General features: G+C 38.4%; 2 protein-coding genes across 3 annotated transcripts; one reads left to right on the top strand and one right to left on the bottom strand.

Annotated features, from left to right (window-relative positions):
* The first annotated feature begins 890 nt into the window (after window positions 1–890).
* On the top strand, window positions 891–7,867 carry pcyt1ab (phosphate cytidylyltransferase 1A, choline b). The gene is made up of 9 exons (XM_082182272.1): window positions 891–1,101; window positions 2,179–2,279; window positions 2,389–2,485; window positions 2,578–2,694; window positions 3,038–3,189; window positions 5,476–5,554; window positions 5,665–5,807; window positions 5,910–6,098; window positions 6,672–7,867. Exons 2-9 carry the CDS (start codon window positions 2,181–2,183, stop codon window positions 6,870–6,872), a joined length of 1,077 nt encoding a protein of 358 aa, XP_082038398.1. The 5' UTR covers window positions 891–1,101; window positions 2,179–2,180; the 3' UTR covers window positions 6,873–7,867.
* mmp23bb (matrix metallopeptidase 23bb) lies at window positions 7,682–18,035 on the bottom strand. Of its 2 annotated transcripts, none has more exons than XM_082182266.1 (8): window positions 17,711–18,035; window positions 14,966–15,072; window positions 14,512–14,651; window positions 14,220–14,387; window positions 12,609–12,773; window positions 11,118–11,228; window positions 10,806–10,932; window positions 7,682–9,908 (listed from the first exon to the last, which is right to left on the bottom strand). In XM_082182266.1, the coding sequence occupies exons 1-8, from the start codon at window positions 17,807–17,809 to the stop codon at window positions 9,713–9,715; spliced, it is 1,113 nt and encodes a 370-aa protein (XP_082038392.1). In that variant the 5' UTR covers window positions 17,810–18,035; the 3' UTR covers window positions 7,682–9,712. The 2 variants fall into 2 exon arrangements, with proteins under 2 accessions (XP_082038392.1, XP_082038391.1); XM_082182265.1 differs by having other exon boundaries at window positions 14,966–15,108.
* Between the last annotated feature and the right edge of the window lie 3,971 nt (window positions 18,036–22,006).

Below are 22,006 nucleotides of genomic sequence, written 5' to 3' on the forward strand. Positions count from 1 at the left end.
TCTTTCTTTGTCTATGGATGTGAGCATAGACCTATAATAGCCTATATTTTGAGCAACATCATTAGAAACAGTGATGCCGCAATATACAACAGTTTGATAAACCTTTTAGACAATATTGCTACATTGTTTTGTTTTTTGCCAAACAAAATAGTTCCAAATATGATATATTAATATTACATTATATCTTCTATAACTGAAAGTGTTTCTGAAGTGCATTTTGGATAGATGTGAAAGCCCTGATGCTCGTAGTGCAGTGATGTCTGATTGAAAGACTGATGTTGCTCAGACTCCCCATCTTGAATGATCATGGGCATCTCACAAAATCATGAATCATTATATTCTGTGGTCAGCTGCAATAACAGTGGATGAGAGTCATGTTGTTTGTTGTTGTTGTTGTTGTTGAATATGATTTGAGAAGGTTGTGTGTGTTTGATGTATTCTGAATATGTCAAGGTTTTCTACACTAATGTATATAACTGTGTTTTGGGGTCAGTAAGGGTGAGATCTATACCAGAAACCATTCAGGTACCTTTACTCATTTTAGTCTGCATAAATCTATATGAATCAGAAACACTGAGAGGACACACAGATATGATATGTGTGATAGGGCTAGAAGACATTACCAAAAATTGCTTGAAAGGCAATTTTTTTTTTTTAGGCCTTCGAATAATTCATGTGTAGTTCCATACATTTATTTATATTTAAGGTATTGCATATTTAATAAAATAGGCCTATTTTAATATATTAAAAATTATATATATATATCATAATCTGAGACAATTAGGCCACGTACACACTCCAATTAATTCGGTCCGACTCTATCTGCATATTTTATTAGCGGTTGTTGCAGGAAGTGACCGCTAGATGGAGCGATTTTAAAGCGGAAGTGTGACTTATGAGCGGAAGTGTGCGTGTTGTTACTGAGCAGTGATGATGATGATGATTATGATAATGTAGTGAGAAGGCAGAGCTGTCATATCAGCAGCATATGGTGTATCATCTCTATAAAGTATTTCAAACAGAAATGGGTTGTTCAGACCCATAAGCCAAGTGCTGTCTTCAACCCATGATACTGAGGAAAGGAGGAAACCAGCTTCTAAGGTTAGTACTTTACATCTCTTATCATGTTTTAAAATAAAATGCTTTTTTTTTTTACTTTGAGAAAGATGTATTTGCTGTTGTTAGTTGTGTTTGCTCTCCTCTGCATTGAGGAAAAAGTCCTTTTCATCGTCGATATGCTTAAGAAACTGATGTAACACTGTTTAAATATAGTTCTGTTAGTAGGTTCCCTCTGCTACGTTTGTTGTTTTTAGGAAAATAAAGTCATTTATAGTTAGTTGAACATCATAGTTAAAAGAACAGTGAAAGAGATTTGAGGTTTTTAAAATGTAATACATCTCTAGAAAGTCTACAGTGACATTTCCATGATGACTCATTTGCCCTGAACTTCACAAGTGTGAGTCAACTCATTTTTACATTATTTTTTTAAGTCTTTATTATAAAAAATACAGTCATGGTCCACAATTGACTGGACAGTGTATTGGTCAGAGGTATGGGAACCCTGGATTCATCTCTTAGGTTATTGCTGAACATATTGAGGACATTTTAGTGAACAATGGAGCAATTTAGAAGGAAGAAAGGGGGGATGAAAAGATTGATTGTTTTCCGCTCTAGTGCCACATCCCTGACTGTCCTACATCATCATCATCATCATCATCATCGTCATGTTGAGATGATCTGGGTCAGCGTGGCGAGCACGATCTACTGATCCAGCATTAAAGGCTTTAGACAGCATCTGTGACATACTGTACTGTCCATTACCACAGAAAATATCTCTTGTTATTAATTATCTTAATAAATACTAGTTGTACATATTCATGACAAAAAATAGTTAGCCAGCTCAAGTGATTATTTATGTATATGCATATTTATTTAATTCACTTTTTTATTTATTTCACACTCTATAGATATTTCTCTTGTCTTATAGGAACAAATGTATATTACTTTTGTTTCCAGATGAAAAGTGCTGCTAAAGCTCTACCATTTTATCAGTCCATAGCTGGGAAGATTTTCAGTCAATAAATACTTGAATTTGTCTGTTCCTCACACAAAGCTATTGTATGACATGAGTCGTATGGAAAAAAATTACTTTTTTTTATTATTATTATTTCTATGCAGGGATGGAAGTGCACAGTTCAGGCCTCAGCAGGAAGAGGAAGAGAGAGGAGTCGAATGGCGAGCTAAGGGAGTGTTTCCGGAAAATTCCACGGAGTACTTTGGTGAGTGTCGGGAAGGTGGCTTTCAGTCTGCACCTGAGTGTGATGACGTCATTTCTTGTGCACGTGACACACTCTTGTCTTGAGGTATGTGTGTGTGTGTATGTTTCAGGGGTTGAGTGAACCTGCACCCTTCTCTGATGAACTGGTGGCCTCAAAAACACCATACGTTCGCGTTAGCATGGAAGAAGCCCGTCTCGGCACTCCAGGTGTGTAAATAGCGATTTTACCCACGCTGACCCTCATTATATACACATTCTCTGTACGACCTCTCTCTCTTCTTCAATCCTCCTCTCTTTAGAGGACCGTCCGGTACGCGTCTATGCTGACGGGATCTTTGACATGTTCCATTCCGGACACGCCCGAGCTTTAATGCAGGCCAAGTGCCTTTTCCCAAACACACATCTCATTGTGGGCGGTGAGTTTCCGTCTTTTGTCACTGCATCACTGCTATAGTGTAACCCATCATGATGAGTGTCACTAAACAGAATTACAAAAATAATGTGGGGTGTTAACATTATTTATTGCATCAATACATTGATCAATACATTTGTTGCAGCTTTTTTAACATGAGTTAATAAAAATTCAACTGTTCATTGTTTGTTCATGTTATATCGGGTCCATTAAATAGTGATTTTAATAATTTGATAGTAAATGTTAAATGAACATTAGCTAAGATTGCTTAATGCTTTAGAAGTATTTGTCATTGTTAGTTCATGTTATCAGAACTGTAGTGTTACATTAATGTGTTTGTCTTTCAGTGTGCAGCGATGATTTGACGCATAAATTCAAGGGTTTCACTGTCATGAACGAGGATGAACGTTACGACGCAGTGAGTCACTGTCGATATGTCGATGAGGTGGTCCGCAACGCTCCATGGACGCTGACACCAGGATTTCTAGCCGAGCACAGAGTGAGTATCCAGATCGCAATCAATGTCATATTCACATTCCTGATGCTCAAGGTCATGGGTTCGATTCACAGGGAATGCATGAACTCATCAGATGTATAGCTTGAATGCTTTGGAGTAAAGCGTCTGCTAGTGTCAGTGTAAATGTACATTTCCAGATGCTACCACATGACATGGGCCCTGTCCCAAATGGCACCCTAAGCACTCGTGGTCTTCCTACGAGTCTGTACTTTCGTGACGTAATGCCGCTTTGACTGTCGGGAAGAAGTCTGCATCAATGCGGGCTCGGCAAAACCCTTCTGAGGCCTAAAATGACAAATGGGACACCCTACGGTCTCACGGACGTAACGGACACGTGCACACGGCAGCCATTGTGCCCTTTGGGACAGGGCCATTGTGAGGTGTGTAACTGTTAACATGTTGTGGTTAAAGGGATAGTTCACTCAAAAGTGAAAAATTTGTTATTTGTTTACTCACCTTCTTCATAACCATTTGAAGAATCTTTATGCAGTTCTTTTCCGTTCAACAGCCATTCATAGTGAACACGTCTGTTAAGTAGTGATGGGAGAAACTTTGAATCAACTGAACCGATGTATTTACGAAATGCTGGTGACGCCTGCTGGTCAGAACACTGTAAATGCAGCAAAAACTCAACCCAGACATGCATAAAAACACCTTTTACAAACCATTTTTTAATGGAAAGTGTAATCTATTAAATGCAGTCATCTAATACCGTTAAATACTAAGTGTCTATATAATATAGGTTAAGCTTGGTTAATCAGGCCAATAAGTGACTTTTAACTGCAACTCTTCATTTTATTACACAAATTCATCCACCGAATCCCTGAAATTGATCCAGGTCAGGTAAAAACCATAAAGACACTGGTTCGTGGGTTCATGGGATCGACTCCTGCAGCAAACAATTAAAATATCGAAACGGTTCTCACATTATGAAGCCTTGTCTACTGAAATCATACAGCTTTAACAGTTTGATACACAATCCGAATCAATGGTTCAAAACTAATGATTTTACAGAGGTTTTGAAATTGCCCATCGCCACCGCTAAGCTGCAAAAATAATCCAATGACCTATTTGAATCATTTTGAATTTCACAGGAAAAAATAATACAAGTTTGGAACAACATGAGGGTGAATAAATGAAAACTGTCATGTTTTGTTGAACTGTTAACTTTGGTTAAACTTTATTTGAAGGTATCCTTGTTACAGTGTGATTACACATAAGACATGAGGGTAACACTTAATTTTACAGTGTCCTTGTTACATTATGTTACATGTATTTACCATAGTAATAACAGTAAATTATGCATAATTACATGCAACTAACCCTTAATCAAATCCTAATCCTACCCTAACCCTATAGTAAGTACATTTAGTAGCTTAATATTACTCAGTACTTAAATATATAATTACACTGTAACAATGACACCTTAAAATAAAGTGTAACCAAAATGAGTAATATTAATTAACTACATGCACTCACTATGGGGTAGAGTTAGGGTTAGTTGCTTGTAATTATGCATAATTTACTGTTACTACTATTAGTAAGTTCAAGCAATTTGTAACATGGACAGTGAGTGTACAATAGTTTTACCTTATGCGTTAACATTAAAAATAATGGTAACACTTTATTTTACAGTGTCCTTGTTACATTATGTTACATGTACTTACCATAGTAATAACAGTAAATTATGCATAATTAGATGCAACTAATCCTCAACCAAATCCTAACCCTATAGTAAGTACATGTAGTTGCTTAATATTACTCAGTACTTAAATATACAATTAGACTGTAACAATGACACCTTCAAATAAAGTTTAACCAAAATAATTTACAACAAAAGAACAACAAATCATGAAGATAAATATTGGTACCATCTCAGATTTTGAACTCATGCTCATCTGAATGTGGTTCAGGATTGCGTCTCGCTCAGTGGAACAGAGATTGGCTGCGTCTGAAATCACTTACTCTCTCGAGGAGGCACTTATTGTGAATGAGTAATTACTTTGTGACTGCTAAAAATCACGCTCTATATAGTATGAATGTAATCTGGATGTACTATATTCGCCATGTTGCCCTTATCACATGACCTCCCAGCATCAGTTGTCACATTACCACCATTCATAAATCCTCTCCTGTGGCCTCATGGGATAGTAAAGTGTCCATCATATGCACACTTCAGAATCTCACCGGAAGAAGTAGGGCATCCTGGTACTTTTTTTCCTACTCTTGAATGATTACTGTGAATTCAGACGTACATGTTCTCCCTAGATAGACTTCGTCGCCCATGACGACATTCCATACATCTCAGCAGGAAGTGATGATGTTTACAAACACATAAAGGACGCAGGTAGAAATATGAAAAACTTCTGCATAATACAGTTATGGTAGTCAAAAATGTAGTTTTTATTTGTCAACAGAATCACCAGATTTGCTCTTGAAATTCTCTTTTTTTTTAAGGCATGTTCGCGCCGACTCAGAGAACAGAAGGCATCTCCACATCTGACGTAATCACACGAATCGTACGTGATTATGATGTTTATGTGCGCCGCAACCTACAGAGAGGCTACACTGCGAAAGAGCTGAACGTCAGCTTCATCAATGTGTGTGTGCTTGACTACACACTTTCATCTTTTATCAAAGCCATTAAAAGGGAAATATTCCTTTGAAAGCAACTTGACTCTGTTCCCGTTTTTTTTTCCCAGGAAAAGAAGTACCACCTTCAGGAACGCGTGGATAAGGTGAAGCAGAAGGTCCGAGATGTGGAGGAAAAGAGTAAAGAGTTTGTGCAGAAGGTGGAGGAGAAGGGCATCGACCTCATACAGAAATGGGAGGAAAAGTCACGCGAGTTCATCGGGAACTTCCTGCAGATGTTCGGGCCTGACGGAGCGCTGGTTAGTCTGGATGTGTGCAGCTTTTACATACATCTCAGGGATTGTTGTTTTAGAACGGATTCTCAACTCTGACCCTCGAGGTCCACTTACATTTACTGCAAACCGAGTCACTCTGAGACACTGAACACACCGGAGGTTCATAAGCTGCCCATGTCTAAAAGAACACAGTGCTGCGCTTCACTCTGAAACACACTGCGCTTATATTTAATTAAATCGCTGCCTTTGCGTTTTGATAATTACACTAATTATCACGATTTCGGTTTTATTTCGATTAATCTTGCAGCCCCGTCATGAAATATTCACTACTCCAAACAGGACAAAGAAGCACCATAAAGTGTTCCACAAGTCTTCTCAAGTCACACGATGAGTCATGTACTGATAATCCACAAGAACTAATTACATCTGGCGTCATTGCATCACATCTGGTGCGACATCACACACTGTATTTGAATATACACAAAATAAATTAAAGCTTTTTAGCAAATTGGAGTACATTTTCATTTCAACGATTTCTTAAAATATGTGCCGTCCACAGATAAAATGCTCTAATATCATGTATTGTGTGTCCAACAGAAGAACATTTTGAAGGAGGGAAAAGGACGAATGTTACAGGCCATCAGTCCCAGACAAAGCCCCAACAGCAGTCCCGTACGCGAGGAGCGCTCTCCGTCCCCCACCTTCCGTCTTCCCTTCTTCACCACATCGCCATTCTTCTCGCCTCATCATCATCATCATCATCATCACGGCGACACACACAAAGATGAGGACGACTAGAAATCTCAAGCAGCTGTTGGTGTTTTTCCACATCGTTCGTGTTTTATATGCTTTCTTAAAGCCACTGTGAATAGCCAAGAATATAAATGAAGGATGGACTAGCTTAAGATTTATTTGAATGAGAAAAATGTATTGAACCAGCGTTTACAAAATGCACAATAGTGACCGAATTATTCCACCCGTACTTTCTAAAGGTTTTGATCCCACTTCTCCCTCTCGCTTCAGAGAGATTTGCCACACACCACTAAACCAAAAGGCTTCATATTGTTGGCCTATTCCTTGGATACATTTCGTATTCAGCCCGGACCTTGAATAATTATGCATTTTTAGTGTGTCTCGTTTTTTTGTCTGCTTGCACATAATCTCATTCTCGGCTGTGCGTATATAACTCACCCTCACCTGCCTTTATTGTCTAGATCTTTCCATACTTGAACAGGGGCCAAATGTGAGACTTATTCCGGGATGAGGGTGGGATCCCAGGATCAGTCGTCTCTGTATAGTTACTGTGTTTAATCTTGGTTTATAACTCAAATTTAAAGTCTGCTTTTATTTTTCACTCATACTTTTGGAATGTTAATTTGTCTTTCTGACTTTTCTCATGTTTCTCCTCGTATGAACTCGCTCTCAGACTCTGATGTGAAGTAATAATTTTGGGGCCTGGCAGTGACGGAGTCTGGCACCTCTATTTAAACCCTGGGCTATTCTGTGGCACGGGTCCCAGCCTTTTTGGAAAGGATTTGCCTGCTGAATGTTTACATTACCCAAGCCCAGCGAGGAACAGTGTTAACACGAAAGACTACGAGGACCTGTTTGTTTACATGTTTGCATAGGACAGGAAGAAGTCCGTACAGGATTACATGTTTGCCAGCAGACAAAAAGATGACTTTGGCTTTCCTGTGGTCAGGAACATTATTAAGATCATTTTAGATGAATCAAAAGAACTCTGTGAACAATGCCGGTGAATCACTAAACCATATTAAAAGAATAATACATTTGTCTTGTGTCGTGTTACTCATTCACAGGGACCAAAAGACACACTATGAACCTTTAATGTCCAATAATATAAGATAAAAAAAGATGATTAAAAACAACTAACTGTCATTTCTGATAAGTTAAATAGGCATTACAGCAGATACAGCCAACATCGGTTACAGATGCACGATAATTCAAGTTACATTTCTGCTTTCCAAATTCTATAACTAGTTCTAGCATCTGCATCACTTCAGTCGGCCTGTGTGTACAGTAGGAATCGTGCAGCACATGTAAACTAGGCCATATTTCCTACCGTAGATGACATGCCCTTCACGACACGTGTCTGAAATCTTTAATTTCATGTCTTGGGGGGAAAGACAATAATGAGTCCATGACATAGTAGGAAAGGTTAATAAGCTATTATTCTCAAATCTGCCAGTCACAGATCCACGTCTGCCTTGAAGTCGTGAGTGGACTTCAACAAGGGCCGCAACACAACTTCATTTAGTTTAAATGAAATAAACTATAACAATAATAATAAAATAATCAACAAATAAAAGGCTAAAGGCCCATTCACACCAAGAATAATAACTATATTGGTTGTGTTTATTATAAGTGCTCTGCAGTTTGGTCGTCTGCTGCTTTAAATGCTCGAGCTCGTTAAAATCAGGTGGATTCTGATTGGCTGTCAAAGATTTATTGTTCATCAGCTGGTGGAAAAATAAACTTTATGAAATTATTCCAATGTTCCTGTGTACAAAGCTATAAATTATTTTATTATATCTAACTTTATCCACATCCACAGTACACTCACGTAGGGCGATATATAGTGTATAGCACATCTCAGCTGCTTGATTGGCCTAATGTAAACTATATTCTCACCCAGCTCTAATAAAAATGTTCTGAAAACGTTTTACTAGCATACCCATTAAGTTATGAAAATGTTATTTCTGAATGTTCTCCAAACATTCAAAACGTCCATTAAAAAAAAAAAAAAAAAAAAAAATCTTGGTTATACAAACGTTTCATTTGATCATAATGCAAACATTATGGAATGTTACTTTTGAATGTTCTTTTAACAATCTCGGACAAGTCCAATCATTTAAAAAAATATTGGATGAACATCCAACTAAAATGATTTAGAAAAAAACATTCCATGAATATAAATGTTTTTGTGCTAAAAAAAAATGTTTTATATCACCAAAGACGAGATCACTGAACATTAACGTTACTGGAATCATGTTTGGTCATATCTTTCAGAGAACCTTGCCAAACATTAGCCAAAGTTCTGAGAACATTCCCCGTTAGCTGGGAATCTGCTGAATGTGAACGAAGATTGAAGATAATAACATATTATTAACATTAACATTATGATTATGATTATTAAAACATTAATGTTATAGTCCTTGGAGTGAACAGCCCTTAAAACCACAAAAAATCGGGGACTTCACATGCACCGCTGATCTTTTTTCACTGTAGAGAATGAAATTGTACCTTTTCAAACAAATTTGAGAAGATTTAGATTTTGTTTTCCCCTCAATTGGTCTACAATGTTTATAATGTTTAAATTCGGTTTTACACCTTCAGAGATTTTAAGCATCTATGAAACTATTTATTATACCTCAGAAGTGGCATTTACGTTAATAAAAAAAGCGAGCACCTTTGTCGTCGCAGACGCACAACAGGAAATCCAGTAGGTGGTTCTTCCAAATATTGTCTTGGACAACATGGGACCTCAGAGTTACGAAGGTCAGGGATCCACTGTCCATTAAGACTCTGGCCTCCAAACAGAGGTGTGTGCGCTGCTGAGTGGTCTTGAGCCCTGGAGGTAGAGCGAGTGGTCAATACGTCCAGCGTCAGTCACTCCATCAGCTGTTGTTGGAGGACTGCTCTGGCTTCAGCCGGATGGCCCAGGAGTTGGCAGAGACCACGTTACCGCGCCGATGGATGCGGCAGGTGTACGTGCCTTCATTGAATTCATTGGCCACGAGCCGCAGGTCCCGATCTTTAATTACAATATAGCCAGGAATGGATGTCAGCAGCTGCTCTCCGTCCTTATACCAGCTGCCGAAAGACGAAACAGAGAAACTGACTGAAACTAAGCTTCAGAAATGATGCATTCCATAACTTAAGTTACATCAAACAGATAAATATATCAACATAAGACTACATTTGCACATGAATGGTGCCTACTGGGTGACTTAACAATGAATGATCATCTTGAAATCATTTTGGGCATTTTTACAATTATACTACAAGGCCTTTTACCAGGGCTTGACCTTAACTTTTTTGCTCATCAGCCACTGTGGCTAGTGGTTTTCCAAAGTTACTAGCCGCTGTTTAAGCACAATAAACAGCGAAAAATTACTCCATTTAGTACTGAGAGGCGGCTATATATGCACACACTTTGGGTGTGATCACAAAATCTGTGGAATGAGTAAAATTATGAGCAATACACGCAATCCCACGCCGAAACTCAAACCCTGTAACACCAACAATATTCATCCAGAGCAAATGAAACGAGTGAGTGAGGGGAGGCGGGTTTGTGTGTAACTCACACTGAACAGCTGGTGTTGTGTGTCTATTCTGCAGGAAATGAGTATTGGAAGCATTTCAGATACATATCGATATCACGTCATTGCACTTATTATTCCAGATGTGTTTTTAAAATACTACAATTGAAAAATATTTGACCCGCCAAAGTGGCTAGTAGGACTGACTGCGTTACACACCTCTGCTGAAATACACAGCATTTAGGCAGGTTCACGGGTGTTCATGTCAAACCCTGCCTTTTACTTGCTAAAAAAGTATAAACTATCAATCAGACAACAGAAGGCATGTAGAAGATTGTGTGCAACAGGTTTTTCAGCAAAGTTTTGATTGTGTTGATCATTTAGAGGCCTTCAAATTTTGCGTATCAAATATGATACGGTAGGCTTTATAGGGTTAAGGATACTCTACCTGACTTTTGGAGGCACTCTGGTATTTTTTGTCCCACAGCGGAAGCCCACAACTTTTCCACGAGGCACAATTTTGATCTTCACGTTTTCAGGAGGAGGGGTCGGGGTAGACACTGCATCCAGAGGCTCTGAGGAGCAAACAAACACTTTAAAGAGTGTGTTAGTTCATAATATACACTACCATCTACTTTATAATGGTTTATCTAAAGTAGCTGACAATGTCTGTCCACCTGCATGAAGAAGAATACTGTGTGTAAGTGAAAGGCTATAGATGGGAAGTTAGCGTTGGAGGAGGATGTTTTGAGTGTCTCACCGTAACACAGGTCGCACCGCTGCGGGCAGTTTTTCTTCATGAAGCTCCGTCTCCTCTCACAGAAACCCAACCGGGCCCAAGGATCACACACACGCTTCTTGTCCAAGCATCCTGAGGCAGATGATAGTAACAAGCTGAAGCTCCAAAACTCTGAAGAGAAGTGAGCATTGTGGACCAAGCATTTTCTCTATTATAAATTGCAGTCTGACTAGAAGTTGTGTTCCTTCGAGCCTCAAGCATGCGGTTGTACAGCCTCTTCTTAAAAAGCCCGGCTTAGATCCTACAGATCCAAATAATGTTTCGGCCAATATCTAAGCTACCATTTTTATCTAAAATATTAGAAAAGATTGTCTTTAATCAACTTCATTTTTAATGCAAAAATTAGTTTTTTGATACATTTCAATGTAGTTTTAGATCAGGTCATAGCACAGAATCAGCTCTTCTTAGAGTAGCTAATGACATTTTATTGAAAACTGACTCTGGTAGTTTTGCTGGATCTTAGCACAGCATTTGACACGATTGACCATACCTTATATCCTTATTGAACGTCTAAGGCAGTATGGCAAGCATACTATGTGGTTATTATAGCATGCTCTGGTTAACTTAAGTCATGTGACTTCTACTTGTGTGCTGATCATGTGACTGTAGTATGTGTATATTTGCCATAGTTACTGTTTTTACAACTGAAGATGGTGTTTGGATAAACATCGAAACGTCTTGCTAACTTGTTTTTATGTATACCAGTGACTTTTAATAAATAATTAGTTTGAACATTTTATTACCTGGATGTGTTAGACATCATGAATCTACATAGACAGAACTTTTTCTGTTAAAATTGAAAATGTCTCATCATCTATAGCTTCTATTTCCTGTGGGGTACCTCAAGGTTCTGTTTTGGGACCAGTGTTATTTCCATTATATATGCTTCCTCTTAGTTCTGTTTTTAAGAAATAACGTATTTCGTATCATTTTTATGCTGCTGACACCCAGATGTATTTGCCTATAAAGTCTGAAGATGATGCATCCATTACATCACTTTTTTAATGTCTAAAAGATGTCAAATGTGGATGAATAATGTGTTTCTCCAGTTAAATGGGAAAAAGATAGAAATTATTATATTTGGCCCTAGTAGGATATAGCAACCTAGGAGTCTAGGTCCTCTGTCATCCAATCTGCATAGTTATGTCAATAATCTGGGATTTATTTTTGACAGAGTTAAAGTTTGACAGGCAAATCAATTCAGTTGTGAAGAATAGTTTCTTTAAACTGAGAAATATTGCTAAACTTAAATCTGTCAAATCTTTCAGTGATCTGGAGAAAGTAATCCATGCTTTTATTTCTTCTTTCTCTTGATTAATGCAATGCTTTGTACCTGGGTGTAAGTCAGTCCTCACTGTCACGTCTTCAGCGTCTTCATCAATCAACCACCGATGCATAGAACCAAGTCTACTTCCATTTCAACACAACTTTAAACACCTACATTTTGCTTACCATAAAGGCGCTGGATGCCCCAGATATCATCTTGAGCGATGTTCCGCTGACCTGTGTACGTTGCATTGGGGTGCATTAATGCATTAGGGTCCTGTGAATGCCAGAGACCTAAAGCGTGACCGATTTCATGAGCAGCTACCTGAACCAGGTCATTCAGCCACACACCTGTGCAGAGACAACACTCGATAAAATCAAAGAGTAAAGGAGGAGAAAAATGGATGTTGATATTTGTTTCTCTTCAATTTCCTCAGTTTTGAACTTGACTAACGTTCTAGTAAATATAAGTAACTTGGCAACTAACCCTAACACCTAACCCTAACCTATCAATGTACTATCAGTCTACTAATACTCTAATGAGAGTTAGTTGACATGTAGCTGACAAGTTACTTATAGTAGAATGTCTAAAGTGTAAGCCAAAAATCACCTGGTGCTTTCCATTTCCGTAATCTTGAATTTTGTCTGAAACCTACTTTTGCACTAAAAATTTACAGAATTCAGATTTAGGTCAGACAATTTAAAGCTACACTGTGTGATATTTTCCCCCATCTAGCGGTGAAATTGTATATGACTACCCAGTGAATATTAGTTTCTGTTCCTTTCAATTTCGAGGGCGTTTTAACTCCTACAGTGGCCGTATTATTCCCAGATTATCATGGCTTCCAGTTCGACTTCGTCCAATTGTGCCTTTAAAACTATCACCTGTGATCCGTCGCAGCACAGATTTATGTTACAAGGTAAACAATACTTTTTCACCATTGACGTGAGGAAAAGTAACGCAAGTTATACTAGAGGTCATTCTGGCGTTATGCACAACCATGCTATGGTTAGACAAGCAACTATAAAACTTCGAATTTACACAAATAGGCTGAATTACCTCTCGAGAGGAAAGCAGGCAACTTCGGCGTCCATTTTAAAATCTTTGCTTCTCATGAGCTCTTTCTATCTGGGAAAAGTTACTCCAGTATTGACTTTGGTCTTGCTGATTTGCCTGTCGCGTTGACGTTTTAATTCTCTCTTTCGCTTCCTTGGCGACTCTGCTACATGTCCTCGAAAACAGGCGTCTTCCTCCATCAGCAATCTTTCAAATCTGCCGGCAGTCGCGAGTAATCTCCCCCTCGCATTCGTCTCTGTGTCACTGAGTGTAAAGCGCGAAAGGCGAAGCTTGAATTTACAGGTATGTCCCTCTTTGGCGAATGTAGTTTCAAGATGGAGGGGCAACATGGCGACCAGCATTCGAACCCCTCACCCGTATGTACTTTCAATGGCAGATTATAAACTTACAAGAATACTTTATTACTTGAAAGAAGTAAATCTACATTAATGAGCACATATATTTTTGAAAGAACTAAGTGTTTTTTTGCTAAGAATCAACAAAAAAAATTACACAGTGTAGCTTTAAGATCCTTGTGGGTCAAAAGTGAGTCACTGGAAGTAAGTTACACCAGCAACACTTCTGCATATTCACACTTTTTTTTATTTTTTTTATAATAGCGCCAACCATCTGTCAAAAGTTATAAGTTATAAGAATGTATAATCATTGAGAAGAGTATATATCTGTATTCTGACCAGCACATTCACCCACTTTCATAAATAAATGTATTAGATCAGCACCTTGTTTCCAGCTGAATCGGGACTTTCCCAGAATCCAGAATTCATGGTTGTCAAAGTGGATTTCTCCACGTGGAGGAAGGAAGGCGTGGGCCAGCTCACCGTTCAGTCCGTCAAAACACGGGTGCAATGGAGACCGCCAACAATCGGTGTGATTGTACGTGTAGAACCCTGTCTCAGAAAAAGGAGAGTTTCATGCAAAAATGGGAGATTAAAAAACTGCATAAAATAATCTGTCAGCCTGCCAAAGCGCACATGCCTAATGTTTTGGCTCTTTTCCTGCACATTTATTTACCTATAGTGATGTCAGCACTTTTGTTGGGGTTGGTGATTTCAGTGAAAGCCAGAGGAGAAACATCACTCCATTTCGTGAAGGCGATGCTGATAGCTTTGCGGGTATCATCTTTATTCAGTGTGTTGGGGAACTTCGTGATCCTTTAAGAGGGAGAAACGCAAATTACTTCCAGCCAAAAACGAATTTCATGTTTTATGAAAGAGTCTTTGTGTCTGCAATCAATCAGAAAGCACATTTACAAAAGCCGAACACTCCTAAAATCAATCTGCTGGTCCCAAAATATCCATCATCATCTGAACCCCAGATTACTTCTTTTGTCCACCTCCTGCATCTGTCTGTTCATACTTTAAGCATGGCCATTAATAGAAAGGCTTTCCTTCAGATAGTAAATTATAAAGTATATTAAAATAATGTCTTTATTGATTTTCTTGGTGGTCTCATGTGTCTCTCTCACTTGTATGTGACGTTGAAATGCTCCCACTTGTATCCCAGTGGGTTGATGGCATAGCGCTTGGATCGGGCCGGACCTGGATGAGACCTCGTGTCCACAGGTGCCGGCACCTGCACACATGGTTTATGCAACTGAATACTGGCCACCTGATAAGAAGATAGAAAAAGGGAAGCTTATATGTAGTGTGTTTTATTTTGTACATTGTTAACATACTGTACGTTGTGTGCAATGTCATCATTTAGCAAACCACCAAGTCAAATGTGTAGCACAAATGATGATTCTGATCCATATGAGTAATTCTGATCATATTTTAGAGGTGATTCTGGAGATCCACCTTCCTGCAGAATTCTATACACACTTGAAATCTTCACGGCAACTTGAACACTTGGGCCACATACAGGAAATATGTCATGTAAGTAGACAAGTGGTCAAGTGCAAAGACTGCAAGTGTGCGTACGGTATCTGGGAAGGGCACAAGTGCTGAAAAGTGAAACCAAAACGTTTCGATTGCCCCCGGTGGCTGGATGCAGTATAGGTCATAAACCCCGCCCTCTCCATGTAATCTAATAGGACGTGAGACAAACTAAACAATCAAATTACACTTCAAATTATTTTTTCCCAAAGACGATTTCTGTCATTTTAGGTAGTTTTTATCACGCTGATGTAAGTTCAAGTGTTAAGTAAGTTAAAGCTGCCGTCGGCAACATTTTTTTGATCATATTCAGTGTAATCGACACTATAATCCGACAGAACAACATAAATAAGATGGTTTTAGAAAAAAACCCGAGCTTCTAACTCCACCTGGAGCGTGTTATTTGTTTTGCAAAAATCCAGCGCTCCCGCTTCATCAAGTCCAATCAGCGCAGGGGGGTGTGAGATCTGACTGTCAATCACAGGTCGTGCACACGCCACAGATCCCCCCTCACTCGCGCACGTTAATATCACATGCACACGCACACGCCTGAAGTTCGCCTGGAGATTGCATGAAGCGTGATGGCGGAGAGAAAATCTACTAACAAGCTTCCAATTCCTCGGTTATTGCTATCTATGGATAGATTAGCCAGGGCAGCCTACCTCCGAGTCCATGGTGTTGATAGATGCTGAAGAGACGGACGCGTTCACAGAAAATCAGGTACACACGCACAGTGACGCACTGACGAGCACGACCTCGATGGGAGGGTGCTCGCTGGTAGTGGGGAGGGGCATGAGAGTTGTAAACATTCAAAATTTTGGCTAATCGACCCAATCTGCCAGACTTGCCGACTGCAGCTTTAAGTTTAGTTTTAGTTAGTTATTTGATGCTGTAAAAACAGGGGTGTGTGGAAGTACACTTTATGATTTGTTGACTAACATACTGAAGCGCATGCAAAGTACATGATAATAATTTAACTAGTTTGCTATTTGATACTACATTTAAAAGCTAATATAATAAAACTGCAATAAATTCAGCAGAAGAAAGAAGCTCATACAGGTTTGGAACAACTTGAGGGCGAGTAAATGATGACACAATTAAAATGTTTGGGTGAACTATTCCTTTAAGTGTATTCTTTTAAAGCATATTATTTCCATAATAAGCACTCTTGTAAAAGTTTGCTTAAGTTTACTTATTTTTCACAAGGGATAATCTAATCTCAGATATGTGAACTTTTTGAAAGCAAACAAACTAAATCAGGAGAGCAAATGACAGCATTCTGCTCAGATGTTCAGCTGTTCTGTGTTTTGCTTCTCTTCTACCGGCTCATCTATCAGTAGCTGCAGTCATGCAGCCGAAGGTTTGGAATATGTCACCCATATGTGAACGCTCCCCTTCCCCCATGACCTTCAACACTGTTCCTCTCTCTCTTCCTCCTCCTTTTGATCTTTGCAAAGATTTTACAACTCTCTCCAGAAAGAAATGCACGTGCATGCATGTTATAAGTGGGACAAATGGGTAACATCAAGATTTTAGGACATGCTATAGAAAAAGGAAGTTTTTTCAACGTTTTGAAAAAAACATTATTGGAGTACGAAAATACTAATAAGATTATAGGTGGTCACACTTTAGATTAGGGTCGAATTTTCCCTATTGATTAATTAACTACAACTTTTTCCTCAATAAAAACAAACCCACAATGACTTCTTATTGGTAGTTAGTAAGGCAGTTGTTAAATCTAGTATGAAGGGATGTAGAATAAGGTCATGCAGAATAAGGCATAAATATGTGCTTTATAAGTACTTAAACAGCCAATATCATAGTAATATGCATGCTAATAAGCAACTAGTTAATAGTGAGAATTGGACCCTGACATAAAATGTTACCAATAGGCTACTATTTCAATATTCACGTTTAATTCAATGTGTTACTTGCAATTATTTGTGAAATTTACAAGCAATTTTTTGAATGAAATTTGCTTCTTGTAAATCCTACACATAGTTGTTTCAATGGATGTAAATAATATTAAACATAAAGGAAAGTGTTTATTTTAGGTGTCACTATTTCTTTCAAGATCAATTCTTTCTGTGGTTCAGTTTAATTGTCCTCTGCGAGCAAACAGATATTTTTTAAGTAAATATAGTCTAAACATAAAAAACTGCATGTATAAAAATGACAAATGAATTAGAAAATGCTGTTTAAAATCATTTAGATGACGTACAGGCATGTCAGATGTCCCTGGTGCACTTATGTCGAAGGGTCATCTACATTTTCAGTTCTTTTAAGAGTACCAGACAAAAAAGCAAAATATGAGTTTGACATGATTGAGGTCTTACCGTGTGTTTTGTCCACGCAGGCACGGCCACAGCACAGTTATCCAGCACCATCAGCAACAGCGCACAGGAACAGACCCAGCGCATCTTTAAATCACTCATACAACTTCCACTTTTTTACCTTCCACGTTGTGTTTGATCCATAAATTCTTGAGTAAGAAAGTATTTCCACAGAACTAACCGCATCCAGACGCGCGCGCGCCCGTGCTGAAGACAGATGTGCCCGCGCCTCCGGACAGACAGATTCGTGCGAATGTTTCAGTTGACTGTGTTTAGACTTTATTTAATGCACTTCTGCTTCTTACTCTGAACTTTCACTCTCTCTCTCTCTCTCAGATGTGCAGGAATGATCCCGCAGGAGCATAAAGCACCGCCCTGCTCCAATCCAATCTCCTCCTCATCTCCTCCCTTTACTCTTCAAGCATGTGTAGCCTATATGTTTATCCACTCACGAGAACATAATTATCCGAAATGTTGCGAGTATTTATTTTCCTTAGGTCTTCTCGTCTTCAAGACGAATGCAAAAACATACTTTATTTTTAATTTTTTAAAGTGACATGATAGAATTTACAGCTTTCCAAGTTCTCAAGTTCGGGAACGCCAATATTCAGATCACGTCACCTGAGTGATGTCACTACGCCAATGTCAAATCTATTAAATTAGCAGAAATAAAAATAATTGAAATAGTAAATGAAATAGTATTTTTTTTCAACAAAAATTCAGTTGTAGGGCAATATATATATATATATATATATATATATATACACACACACATATATACATATATATACACATATACATATATATACAGATATATACATATATATACATATATACATATATATACATACATATACATATATATACATATACTACATATATATACATATATATGTCTCCCTCTTCCTCTGTGAATTTCTTTTTATTTTCCCTAAATGGTAACTGGGGTTCGTTTTCCCCTAGGTAAACACCCCTAGTAAGTCACAACAGGGTTTTTTTATATATTCTTTTATTTTTTTCTTCTTCTTCTTCTTCACGTGCCTGCAAAAGTATTTGGCAAGAAATCATTAGAAAGACACTGCTAGTAAAAAGCTTACCTCACTTTCAACACCTAGTATCCTCATGTCTGCAGTTTCATTAGTATCATGCTTGAATTCCAAGTCAACATGCGAGGGAGCATTTTGAAAAGGCCACAAATTAAGCACGCTTAAGTTGTGCTCATTAAAAATCCATTGTGTAGAATTGCAGATTTTGGCATAACACATTGCATTCATGGCCAAATGGCCCTCAGTCTCTACCCCTAACCTCATTAGTTTGGTTGACCTTCAGAGAGTTCGGGAACAGCCTGGGTTTTTTTTCACAGTGCTTTACTTTAACTCTCACATCACTATGGAGAGAAGTCAGTCTCTCTGAGAGGAAGTCGGTCTCTTATGATGGATTTATTTCTTTGACCTGCAGGGTCAGTGTGGCGACATGCTGTTCAGTGCTGTTTGGCTTCACATTCACGATCATGCACCAGCAGATTTCTGTAGGCATCTAAAAGACGATGCATTTACTCAAAAGTTTGCCTTGTATAACAACAAAGACTGGGCACCCATTACGCCGCAAATAGCTAATCTGATATTTTAGAATCAAATTACGAATGCTTTCGCATATATATGTAAGCACAAGGCCATTGAAGCTTCTTCACTCAATCCAACTGAAGACAGCAAGTCACATTTATTTACATAGTGCTTTACACAATACAGATGGTTTCAAAGCAGCTTCACATTGATAAAATAGGAAAATTACAGTGTTAAGGCCTGTTGGACAATCAATAACTAAAGATAACTATAACATTATTGTGCAGTGCACACCAGACGATATCATTTTGCTTTAAATACTCATGCTCTTTAAAGTCTGATTGGTCAACAGCTGGAAAAAAAAATCTAAATCGTTCCGAAAGTGATTCCAACGATATCGTTTCTCTGTGCCGTTATCGTTATTATTGTGGTATATGGACTCAGCTATTCTTTTATATTTAGAACGATATTTAAAATGATAACGTTCTGCTAGTGTGGACACTATCTTTATAGTTATCATCCTTGGTGAGAATGGGCCTATGTTGTAAACGTTTTTATAGAATTTAAGCTGTAAAGCACAAGACCATAGTGTCATTATTCAGCTCAATGTTGATTCAATTCAGTTCAATAACAAGTTCAATTCAACCGTAAGGAGCTGTACAGAAGGCATACGCTGCATCCCAATTCATGTACTTATCATTTACCATTTACTTATGCACTATTCTATGACGTTTTGTAGTATAAATAAAGTGAGTGTGTCCACACTGAAAATGAGAAAGTGCACTGATGATGCACTTAATTAACAAAGTGTGTTTGTTAATTAAGAAAAAAAATTAAGTGTGGAATATTGGACACTTCTTGCACTCAGCTGTCACAGCTTTAATTACATAGTGGAGGGGGAGGGGCATCAGACTCCAATGTTGAATGACAAAAAACCCTTATAGAATTCATACACTACACGGTTGAGTACACAGTGCGTCATTTAAGACACAACTATAGTGTCATTACTCGGTGAGCTGACTGGTTTTCAGTCAGTATCAGTGTTCGGATTGCAGTGACACCACTGAATGAACAAAGTATGTTATTCCTGAAGCGGAGAGAAACATGGATTTGGAGAAGGGCACCTGAAAGGCAGCCTCATATCTTTTGCGAGTGGTTTTGAATCTGGCTGGAGGCCCAGGCTTTGGCTGCACTCCAGGTGACTGCGGAACCGGGGGCTGCTTGACCCTTCGCTGTCACTCACTCTGGGAAAGAGCGGAAAAGAAAGGGAGAGGGAGACGGAAGGACGGAGGAGAAAAAGAGTAGCAGGACAGGAGATTCTCTTTCAGGGGCCCTGAGAGATGAGAGTTTAATTGGCCATCGATCCATCAGTAGGTCCTCTGGCTCCTGCACCCACTTAATGATTGGCCATGACGTCAGCCTAAATACTCACACTAATGAGTGACTTCCCACACAAACACCCCCTGCCCATCCCTGCTGCAGGAAAATAACTCCCAACCAGCTCTAACCTTTCAACAATACGCTTCTCCAGACCACCAGCAATGCGGCCGAAACACAACAACTGCAGCGCTTTGGAAAGAGTATGCATTCCTAACGGCCGTTTTACTGAAATATTGTTCTATTACGCATCGTTTATTTGATCAAATATTCAATGGAGTACTATAGGGAAATATGATTATAATTTCTATTTTAAAATGTAATTTATTTCTGTGATCAAAGCTGAATTTTCAGCATTATTACTCCAGTCTTCAGTGTCACATGATCCTTCAGAAATCATTAATACAATGATTTGCTGCTCAAGAAACATTTCTTCTTATCAATGTTGAAAACAGTTGTGCAGCTTCAAATGTTTGTGAAAACTTGACATGTTCAGGATTTCTTTTATTTATTTTTATAAAAAGATCAGGATTTATTTGAAATAGAAATCTTTTGTAATATTATAAATGTAGTTAATGTCACTTTTGATCAATTTAATGCATTCTTGCTGAATAAAAAATATATTTGATTGTTTTTTTAATCAAATATAAACAGATTTATCTTATATTTTGTAGAGCCATCCTATGCGGAAATGAACACATGATCTCCCATTTTCAAATAGGATCTCCATTATTCAAAAGAGTTCACCCCAAAATGAAAATTCTGTCATCATTTAGTCAGCCTCATGTTGTCCCAAACCTGTATGACTTTCTTTCTCCTGCAGGACACAAAAGAAGATATTTTGAAGAATGTTCGTAACCAAAAAGTTTCTGTGGCCATTAACCTCCATATTTCTAAAACTATCTTCTTTAATGTTCCACAGAAGAATAAACAAGTCAAACAGAAGGACATGAGGGTGATTAAATGAAGACAGAATTTTTACATGGTTCATTCTTGAGAAACAGTATTTTTTTTGTGCCACCCATCCAAACAGACTGATGTTACCCAGAACTCTTGATATGATTGACCAAACACAGCCATTGAACATTAAAGGCTATTCACTCACGCAGAGGGTTTGGGTGGTTGATGCAGATTCCACGTCATTCGACTTTCCTCCACAGATATCTTCAGAACCGAAATGATTCACAAGGCTCTACACGTTTCTTGCAGCTTGTGTGTTCACATATTCAATATCTTAGCAAAGTTTATTAAAAGCATCTAGAGTAGTACAGTACACTGTACACTTAAACCCATCCATAAAACATCCAGGAAGAGGTCTGCAGATTCACCCGGCCTACTGATAGAGACCTAGAAAACCTCC

Source organism: Leuciscus leuciscus, assembly GCF_965113295.1.
Source record: "Leuciscus leuciscus genome assembly, chromosome: 10".
NCBI classification, from domain to species: domain Eukaryota; kingdom Metazoa; phylum Chordata; class Actinopteri; order Cypriniformes; family Leuciscidae; genus Leuciscus; species Leuciscus leuciscus.

Coding starts and splice junctions, on each gene's coding strand:
- pcyt1ab (XM_082182272.1), top strand. CDS start 2,181: ATGGAAGTGCACAGTTCAGGCCTCAGCAGGAAGAGGAAGAGAGAGGAG. Junction 2,486..2,577: donor AGCCCGTCTCGGCACTCCAG/GTGTGTAAATAG, acceptor TCCTCTCTTTAG/AGGACCGTCCGGTACGCGTC. Junction 6,099..6,671: donor TCGGGCCTGACGGAGCGCTG/GTTAGTCTGGAT, acceptor TGTGTCCAACAG/AAGAACATTTTGAAGGAGGG.
- mmp23bb (XM_082182265.1), bottom strand. CDS start 17,809: ATGAGTGATTTAAAGATGCGCTGGGTCTGTTCCTGTGCGCTGTTGCTG. Junction 14,652..14,965: donor CATTTCAACGTCACATACAA/GTGAGAGAGACA, acceptor TCCCTCTTAAAG/GATCACGAAGTTCCCCAACA. Junction 12,774..14,219: donor CCGATTCAGCTGGAAACAAG/GTGCTGATCTAA, acceptor GTCTCTGCACAG/GTGTGTGGCTGAATGACCTG.